The 9,608-nt window shown below is 36.6% G+C and overlaps 1 protein-coding gene and 2 long non-coding RNA genes across 5 annotated transcripts in view; 1 reads left to right on the top strand and 2 right to left on the bottom strand.

Annotated features, from left to right (window-relative positions):
• Window positions 1-373: 373 nt before the first annotated feature.
• Window positions 374-2,297, bottom strand: LOC128607245 (uncharacterized). Of its 2 annotated transcripts, XR_008385842.1 has the most exons (4): window positions 2,019-2,297; window positions 1,773-1,899; window positions 1,267-1,377; window positions 374-1,075 (listed from the first exon to the last, which is right to left on the bottom strand). It is a non-coding gene; the product is annotated as an uncharacterized LOC128607245 (long non-coding RNA). The 2 variants fall into 2 exon arrangements; XR_008385841.1 differs by having other exon boundaries at window positions 1,773-2,297.
• Window positions 2,298-2,413: 116 nt separating this feature from the next.
• On the bottom strand, window positions 2,414-5,284 carry LOC128607244 (uncharacterized). 2 transcript variants are annotated; one of them, XR_008385840.1, is made up of 3 exons: window positions 4,091-5,284; window positions 3,801-3,869; window positions 2,414-3,134 (listed from the first exon to the last, which is right to left on the bottom strand). It is a non-coding gene; the product is annotated as an uncharacterized LOC128607244 (long non-coding RNA). The 2 variants fall into 2 exon arrangements; XR_008385839.1 differs by having other exon boundaries at window positions 3,801-4,535; window positions 4,625-5,284.
• A 241-nt stretch (window positions 5,285-5,525) lies between these two features.
• The window catches only part of snrnp200 (small nuclear ribonucleoprotein 200 (U5)), a 94,945-nt gene continuing 90,862 nt past the window's right edge, over window positions 5,526-9,608 (top strand). Inside the window, exons 1-5 of the mRNA XM_053624787.1 lie at window positions 5,526-5,839; window positions 6,079-6,242; window positions 6,413-6,584; window positions 7,096-7,288; window positions 8,119-8,174. Coding sequence (XP_053480762.1) covers window positions 5,795-5,839; window positions 6,079-6,242; window positions 6,413-6,584; window positions 7,096-7,288; window positions 8,119-8,174 — 630 coding nt within the window. The 5' untranslated portion in view covers window positions 5,526-5,794. The remainder of the gene's footprint in view (window positions 5,840-6,078; window positions 6,243-6,412; window positions 6,585-7,095; window positions 7,289-8,118; window positions 8,175-9,608) is intronic.

Genomic DNA, 9,608 nt, shown 5'->3' with positions numbered 1-9,608 from the left:
CGGTACACAGTGATAGCTCCGTACTAAGTTTAAAAATTTACATTCATTCATTTAGCAGATGCTTTTATCCAAAGCGACACTGGAATAAAGTTGGTTTGACGTCGGACGTTCGATATTCGGGGAAATGCGGAAATTAAGTGGCCGTCTCTAAAGTTACATACGACATTGTTAAACACGTTTCTAAATTCAATAGCATTAGAAGGGAATGACGTACAGTCACAAAACCAACTGGAAAGTGTTCACCTAGGTGTCAGATATGAGAAACACCTTTTAGATTTTTGATATTTATCAAAATAAGCTATTAAATCACATTTAAATTAGACATGAATTTCACTGTAGAATGGGCTCATACACAAAATATACCATTATTTAAAGCTCAATAGCATTTGGAAGGGAATAATGTACAGTCACAAAACCAACTGGAAAGTGTTCACCTAGGTGTCAGATATGAGAAACACCTTTTAGATTTTTGATATTTAACCCTACAATGCATGAACCAAAAAACCCTTCACAAATGCATAAAGCGGGTTAAAATGACCTGTACTGGATTGAATGGTTTTCTTAAAAAAATAGATGTCCTATTAATTAAATAATTAAAAGAAATGATGATCCACAAATGTTTTAATATTTCAAACATTTTTATTTGTTTTCTTTTAATTTATTTATGTACATGTTTAGATTGTGGATGGGAGCCAAAGGAATTCAAAATTATTTACATAGGCAGCACTTCCAGTCAGCCTTTTGAGCCCTTTTGAACCGCTTCTCTGACATAAAAAGGCATACCACATGAAACCACCTTTTGCAGCAGTGACATTCAATCTGAAAAATGATCATGGTAATCTTATCAAATGGCTCAGTAACCAATTAGTTTCTCTCTCACTCTCTCACCATCTCTCTCAGTCTCTCTCTTTCATTCACTCACTCTCTTACACACACAACACACACTTGTAAACAAAATGGTGTGCCCATAAAAATGTTATAACCATTGCTACATTACCCACCCAAAATGTTTTTGCACCACCACCCGGGGATTTTGAGGCAGCACATAATGAGCAGTAATGTCCCCTCTTGAATACTGAAAACATGCAGTTATATGTTAGCTCTGTTGGCAAATGGCACATACTATAAATAGCATTACCATATGTTTACTACTTAATACTAATACTTAGTATGATGTTACAACATGTGTGGTTTTTCTGTGATAAAAATCTATACTTTATACCATAGTCTAAATGACAGGCGTTTTTTTTACAAGTAATAAACTACCTGAGGCTTTCAGAAGTTCCTCCGCCATTGTCAGTCGCAGATGTTCCATGTGCTCCTTGGATGAGTTTATAGTCAAATGGCAAGGGATATTTGGAAACGCACCAACAACTTCTTTTGCCGTCCACATAAGACAAGATAAGGTAATGTTTTTTTTTATTGTCCATGGGAGATTGTTTCACCACAGCAGCCATACATACAAACAAACAAAACACATACATCTAAATCCATTAATCATATTCAATACACTATTTGCATAATCTACATTGAACAAACATTGAAGAGCCTGAGCCTCCACATAAAGTACAGTTTGCTCTGACCCTTCCTCTGTGTAGCCTCAATTTACCCACTCCATTCTGGTTTGTTGTCTAGGTACACTCCAGGGTTCTTACAAGACTGAAGTAAATCAACATTCTGCTCCACAAATTCATAAGAACTGTGTCAGAGTTTACTATAAGATAAACTCTTTGTTTTTCTTTATGTTGTAAAATTTAACGAGGAAATCCTACCTGCATGACAAACACTCCACAGCTGTATCAGTCCTGTTGTGTGGAATGGTTAATTTGTCCTCCATTCCATTTTATGTCCACCCAGTCACATTTACTGAGACAGTTTCTTCTCATCTTGAAGTACTCTCTAGGCAGTGTAAATAAAGAAAATCATAAACATTCTTCATGTAAAAACCTATTTATTTGTTAAATCTTTGTTGAGTCTAAATGTAGAGAAAGGTGACAAATCAATTGCTTCTCTCCTACCGTGAAGGGTTCGTTTCCCAGCTCATAGGGTATTTTCCCCGATCACACCCCCAGTCTTCTATCCTATTTTGCCTTGTCAATTCTCTACTATCCCTACCCCAATAAAGCAAAAAAGGCCCCAAAACCAATAAAAACACATTCTTGTGATTTAAACTACTTTAAGGTTCATCTTTTTAACCATATTTTTACCAAATTTTAGTACAAAATCCAAACAATAAATGTTGTTGTGAATCTTTTTTTATTTAAGAGGCCCACTTTGTTAGTCAATTTAAACGAATGTTCTGCATTGTGCTCTCCGTTCTCTTTACAGGCCATATAAATATAATGATATTATTAAAAACTCAACATTATCCATTTTCCTTTAGTGCTTAAAGCACAAAATGTTTGGAAAAAAGTGCGTTAAGCGAATCAAAATGATTGACAGGATAACATTAAGCATTAAAACATTATTACTATTACTACTAATTTCCTATATATGTAGTATATGGTAATTATTGTCTTTACATATCTCACTCACTTTACACTTAACAATTATTGTGAATTGCTTGCTACTTATAGTAAAAGTTAATAAGTAAAATTATTGTAAGGATTTGACAGCATTTAAAAAAAATCTTATGAGAAGACTAGTATACTTACACAATGTAAAAGACTTGAATCCTGTCATTTTATTCTTACGAAAATAATTGTTAAGGATCCAGAGATCTGCAAGAGCTATGCCAACTCTCTGGAACACCATCAGAAGGGATAGAACATAATTTTTTCAAAATATATTTCTAAATTTTTACATTTTCAAGATGATACTGGAGAGCGCTGAGAGTTTGGTCCAAAATTGAATTTTTTGTTTAATTTACTAAAGATCCGGTGATAGAAAAGGACACAAGGACACAGCATATCATTCACCGTTCAATGCCCTGTGACAAGAAAACACATCAAAAAGTAGTGGGCCTCTTCACACAGTCATGTTTTTTTTCTAATTTGTAACCCATCTTTGTAAGTACAGTATATAACAAGCTAAAAATATTACTGAAATCTAGTGGCTACATGCATGGATTTTGCTTCTTCATCATGTCCTGCTGGGTCTACAACAAACACCTGGCTGGATGCTGCATGGAGATACTGTGCAAGATAAAAAAAAATAGATGAAACTAGAATGAAACTACAAAACAAAGTTTTGTAGAAAAACTTTGAGGTTGGTTTGAAAAGGTCTGGCCTGAAAGTTAAAATTATGGATGGATGGATGGATGGATGGATTAATGAATGAATTCATTCATTCATTCATACATTCAACTATTACAGACTCTTGTGTGTAGTGTAGACACAGTGAAAAGCATATGTCCTTGTATGGGTTAGTCCAACCATCCATCCATCTTCTATATTGCTTTATCCTTTTCAGGGTCATGGGGAACCTGGAGCCTATCCCAGGGAGCATCGGGCACAAGGCGGGGTACACCCTGGACAGGGTGCCAATCCATCGCAGGGCACACTCACATACACATTCACACACCCATTCATACACTATGGGCACTTTGGACATGCCAATCAGCCTACCATGCATGTCTTTGGACTGGGGGAGGAAACCGGAGTACCTGGAGGAAACCCCCGCAGCTACGGGTTAGTTTATATTTGAATTTTGATGGTTGGTGTTTGAATAGTCTTGGCTTATCTGAACATTTATTCAATGTGATTTTTCAAGCCAACCAAATTATGAACATCCTCTATAGAATAGAGTTATATAACAGTGTCTCATGTATATTAAAAAAAAGTACTATAAAATGTGTTCACCAGAAATATCCAATGATTCCTGTTGACATTCAGGAAACTTATCATTCCCTCGTAGTCATCAAAGTCCACCTGAAATTAAAAAAAAATAATAAAATTAAACACTTATGACATTTCATTGTTATGTAACTGTCTTAAACTATTATGGATAAATTCACACACTTAAAATCTGTATGCTGTGTTTGTTTCTGTAAAGCTGCTGTGAGACAATGTCCAATGTTAAAAGCGCTATACAAATAAAATTGAATTCAATTCAATTATTAAAGGTAATTAAAGATAAAGATAATCTTTACCTGTGAGAGACTGTTTCTCCGTACTTCATCTCCTTCTCCATGAAGTATAACACTTGCTGTGTAGTGATCTAGTATAAAAAATCTTGTGTCCCTGGTCTCTGTTATTCACCACCACTTGAAAATAGCATTGGATTGTCTAAGAACAAAAGATAAAAAATAAATTATAGGTACCTCATCCAGTGTTTCATTAACATTTATTCAATATACTCAACAATGGCTTAACATTGTCATTTTTACGTAAGTTAATATATTCCTCTATGTTCACAGATTATTTTTCAATTGTCATAAGAGCAATGCATTTCCCAAAGGTATGAATAATTTTCTCTCCCACACGCTGGAGTGTTTTCAGCTCTGAATGATGCAGGATATAAGACTTTTTTTTCTCCTTTGACTGTGTGATGGCAATGACTATCTCACATGCTTTCTTAGACCACAGAGCTTGGATCTGCAATGGGATATTTGAATATAATATAAAAGGTGGTATAAATTAATGTGAACAAAGGCTTTATGACATGATTGAGAACTGCATAATACCTGGGCTGATGTGTCCTCTGAATGATCCTTAGATGTTTTCTTTGTCTTGTCTTTTTGGTTGGGCCACTGCTTTTGGTGGATAAAAATACTTTGAACGATGCCTTGCTGGTCTTTGAGTTTGTGATCTCTTGGCCCATTGCTCTTCTTGTTGGTTTTGTGACTGTAAGTCATTCCCTTCAAATGCAATTTAGCTTTACAAAATGGTATATTTGGTGTATGGGCCCATTCTGCAGTGAAATTCATGTCTAATTTAAATGTGATTTAATAGTATATTTTGAAAAATATCAAAAATCTAAAAGGCATTTCTCATATCTGACACCTAGATGAACACTTTCCAGTTGGTTTTGTGACTGTACATCATTCCCTTCAAATGCTATTGAAGTTAGAAACGTGTTTAACAATGTCGTATGTAACTTTAGAGACGGCCCCTTTATTTCCGCATTTCCCCGAATATCGAACGTCCAACGTCAAACCAACTTTCTTCCAGTCAAAGCGACTTACAAATGAGGAAATACAAGCAAATATCAAGCGGAGAACAATATAAACAAATAACATACTTAATTCCTATCACATTTCTACTCCTGGGCAAAAAACATTCGGGGCTAGACACACGAGCCCGAATGATTAGCCCTAACGACGCTCCTGCTTGAACCCCTAATAATGGCATTGTGTTACACTCCTAATAGGCTCACATCATTGTGTGCACACAAACAATGATCACGCCTTGTTTTTATGTGGCTTAAGTATCTCGATCTGTCGACTTAATAATAATAATAATAATAATAATAATAATAATACATGTATTTATTTTTAATGTGGTTGTCAGCAGCAAGGCTAAAAAAAATCCCCACTTTTGGGCTTCTACCTCCATTCCACATGGGGGCAATATTTCCCCAACAGTTCAGGAAGTACCAACAAGTACCAACGCCAATGTCGTTGTAACTGCGTTGTGCCTGTTTTTAGCCGTGCTTCAGTTTGGTGCAGAAGTGGTTGAAATACTGAGGTTTAATAGAATATATTTGGCCAGTAGCTGTAGTCTATTTTATTTTCTGATTTAGATTAGATTATTTACACAAAAAAAATCTATAAAAGAAACGTTAGCGAAAACTAGCGGTCTGTCTTTTTGTTAGCTAATAGTTTTGAGAAGTAGCTAGGATTAAATAAAAAATCATGGCGGATGTTACAGCGCGTAGCTTGCAGTATGAATATAAAGCGGTAAGTATAACATCCATTATTCTTAGTAATTTTTTGTTTTTACTATTACCCCATCCGCCTTTATGTCTTTTGATTTAGTTAGCTAACGTTACATTTCTTTCGGTGGAATCTGTCAGTAAGTTATCGTGTGTGGTGTTTTAGTTGTTTGCTTTTTAGAAAACACTTTAAGGAACGTTTTGCACTTCTGTGGTTCTGTGTGTTGCGGTTGTTTTTTGCTCAATATTGTGTTTGCTCCATAGAACTCAAACTTAGTGTTGCAAGCGGACCGCTCTCTGATCGACCGCACACGGCGAGATGAACCCACCGGCGAGGTCTTGTCACTGGTTGGAAAATTGGAGGGAACGAAAATGGGCGATAAGAGTCAGAGAACAAAACCACAAATGTTGGAGGAAAGGAGGGCTAAGTAGGTCTTTTTGTTACTATTGTTTATGGTGTTGCTACAGAACCAGTGTGTCTTGCAGTTTCCACTAATACTTATGTTTAAACCGGAGTCTAGCTGAACTATCTTTTGTTATAGCCTACTGTACAGTAGGGTATGTGTATGGTGCCAACTGAATTGTCTGTGTTATGTAGGAGAAGAAAGCGGGATGAGGACAGGCATGACATTAATAAAATGAAAGGGTTCACTCTGCTGTCTGAGGGCATTGATGACATGGTGGGTATTGTTTATAAGCCCAAGACGAAAGAGACCAGAGAAACTTATGAAATCCTCCTAAGCTTCATCCAGGCTGCACTTGGAGATCAGGTAATAACTGCAGTGATTTTATAGGTCACTTGTTAAATTGTTCAGTCTGTGCAGGATTTTGCAGGGGTTTATTTGTTGTGGACCAAAATGCTTGATTTTGCTGCAGTTTTTTTCTCCATTTGTGATGAAACTTGCACAGTTTACTGTGCTTTTTATTTTTTAAAAAATGTTGGTCTCAGAAAACTGCTTTAATTTGCAATTGCACCAAATTGTTTTGCACGGTCTTTCGCAGTGATTATTATTGGTTAGACAGTTTAGCTGTACTCGTGTTCGATGCATGTGAATCAAAGATGGCTTTGGTTAATGTGTGTTGTGATGACATCACTTGATGCGTCATGAAAGCATCCTCCGAATATTGCGGCGTTTGCTTGATTTTGCTTTAATTTCTGTGATCGCAAAATCCTGGAGGGACTGACTGTTCTTTTCTTTGCTGATACAACTATTCCACCATGCCCTGTGCACCATGACTGCTTTTTGTACAAATTCCCTCAACTCTCTGCTTCCTACTAAGCCGAGAGACATCCTGTGTGGGGCTGCTGATGAAGTCTTGGCTGTATTAAAGAACGACAAGATGAGAGATAAGGAAAGGCGGAGAGAGGTTGAGCAGCTGCTTGGCCCTGCTGATGACCCACGTTACCATGTCCTAGTCAACCTTGGCAAAAAGATCACAGACTATGGAGGAGACAAGGAGCTCCAAAATATGGGTAAAATTGGATTTCTGTCACAGCATGAGAATATTATCAAGTACTTATGACATCCAAATGAGATACTTAAACTAATGCAATGTGTGCTTTTAAAAAAACAAAAAAAAACCCTGGTTCTACACACTTTTTGGCGCCTATACCTGCATTTACTTATTTGTGTTTGTCCAGATTTTTTTCAAGTCTGACATGACAAATTTGAAATAAAAACAAAATATTTATCCGCTGGGTGTCTTGCTAATTGAAAATCTCTGATTCTAAATAATTTTGCTTGCCATGTACATGAGGTGAATCGTTCTCATTTTGTGGTTGAGATTTAGTTTTCAGTGCCTGGAATCTATGAATTGACTCTTTGTCAGCTTGACCTTTATGTGAATTGAAAGCTAGGGCAGGACAACTCAACTTATTAACTCACAGCAGTTAATAAGCATGGATCAATCCGGGACATTGTGCTTCTAAGGTTTCTCACATTCCCACAAATTAATGATTACAAAGAGAAATATTACTCGCATAAGCATGCAGTTAATGTAATGTGGCCAAAAGTGTAATGTAGGGCATTTTCCATTATATTTTAGTCTAAGTGAAGTGTGGGTGGCACAATGCTTCATAACACAGTCCAACTAAGCGATAATGAAATTTGTTGCAAACCGTTCTTGAATTAATCTAATTTTTCAATTGGTTGTGGCAGATTTCTTTTGGATTGTGACAGCGGTTATGTTTACTTTGAGTTTCTTACATTGTTTACATGAAATGTGCTCAGCCATTGTTTACAATGCCTGAAATTACTTTTTGACTTAAGTATCTGAATAAACCCTGTCATTCTTCCCCTACAGATGACAACATAGATGAAACGTATGGAGTAAATGTGCAATTTGAATCTGATGAGGAGGTGAGATTTTATATACTGTATTGATAATAGTATCTTCTTTCTATGACAACTTGACAGGATAATGCTGCATTTTTGTTCAGTCCATGAAAACTTTTGTCAAGTTTATATTAGGGATGACACGATACCAAAAATCTTGTAGTCGGTACCGATACCACCAAAAGTACACAATACTCGATACCAAAGTTGATGGTGGTTTAAAAAAAAAAAAAAATTTTTTAAAAATAAAATAAAAAAAAAACTCCTGGAGTTCATCCTCCTCTGGCTAATACTGGCAAAAAGAGAGAGGGAGGAGGGGTATTTTAGTTATCAAACACTGTCTGACAATGACTAATAAAACGGTGCTAATAACAAGTGCTATGGTGCACTCCTGAACGCGCACACCCCCCTTATGCTCTGAATGCAACCATTAGTTTAAATTCACTGATATGGTGGCAGGCCAGAAAGTTTTATTAAAAGCATTAACATTTGAATAATTATTAGTGACATTACATTTAGCTGACAGGACATGGGCTGAATGGTGCCGCCTGGTGGCCAATTAGGAGGTAGTTTGTAACATTGCAATGCGTCAGCGTCGTTAACAAATAACTGGCTATCGCAAACATTACATGAAGCATAATGTTTACTGGTTTCACGGCCACTGTGCCAGCTGCCTCAAACAAACATAATATAGGACCCGTCTTTCAGATGCTTCGCCAAATTCCAGGTGTTTCTTCGCTTTGTTTGAAATGAACGATAGCATTGGTTGCACACCGGCAACTGATGCTACTTTTCCTCTCAACGAGTTGGGTGGAGCTAAAATTGTCACTGTTTTCTGTAGTTTTTCCCGTGTGCTTGTAGGTGTTGTTCTTCTTTACCACTTGTGGACTGACTAAAACACTTGCGCGTGTTTGCTGTCCTCTTCAGTTCCGGAAGAATTGCAACCTCGGTACCCTGCTACTGCAGAAAAGTACAGTCAAGTTTTAAGAATGTTGGTACCGACTTGGTATCGAAGTATCGGTTCTCGTAACATCCCTAGTTTACATACACCAGGGCATTCAATTTCAGTTTTTCACAACTAGATGCATTTAATGTTTCGTTCATGTTATACATTTCTTTAGGGCATTTACTTTGCTCATGTCAGAGGTAACTTTTTAAACAATCGATTAGAGACAAACTTATTTCAACTTAATTGAATAAAGTGGCAGTGTATATGTGGGCTGTAAAAGGTCCTAACTTTAGAGACAGTGCCTTTTTTTTTGCCTTTGATACCATAGGAAAATCCAAGCAACTTAGCAAAGACATAAAAAAGGGCACCTCCAGTTACTCCTTAGGAACAATTTCCAAACAGTTGAGGGTACCATGAATATTTGTATGCAATTTGAATGCAATCTTGGGTCCACTAACACTGCATCATTCAGGAATGAGGGACAAATGAACTCCGAGTTCTACATCACT

Source organism: Ictalurus furcatus, chromosome 5 (genome assembly GCF_023375685.1).
Source record: "Ictalurus furcatus strain D&B chromosome 5, Billie_1.0, whole genome shotgun sequence".
Taxonomy (NCBI): domain Eukaryota; kingdom Metazoa; phylum Chordata; class Actinopteri; order Siluriformes; family Ictaluridae; genus Ictalurus; species Ictalurus furcatus.
The sequence above is the reverse complement of the archived record's forward strand: the minus strand, read 5'-3'. Positions and strand labels throughout refer to the sequence as shown.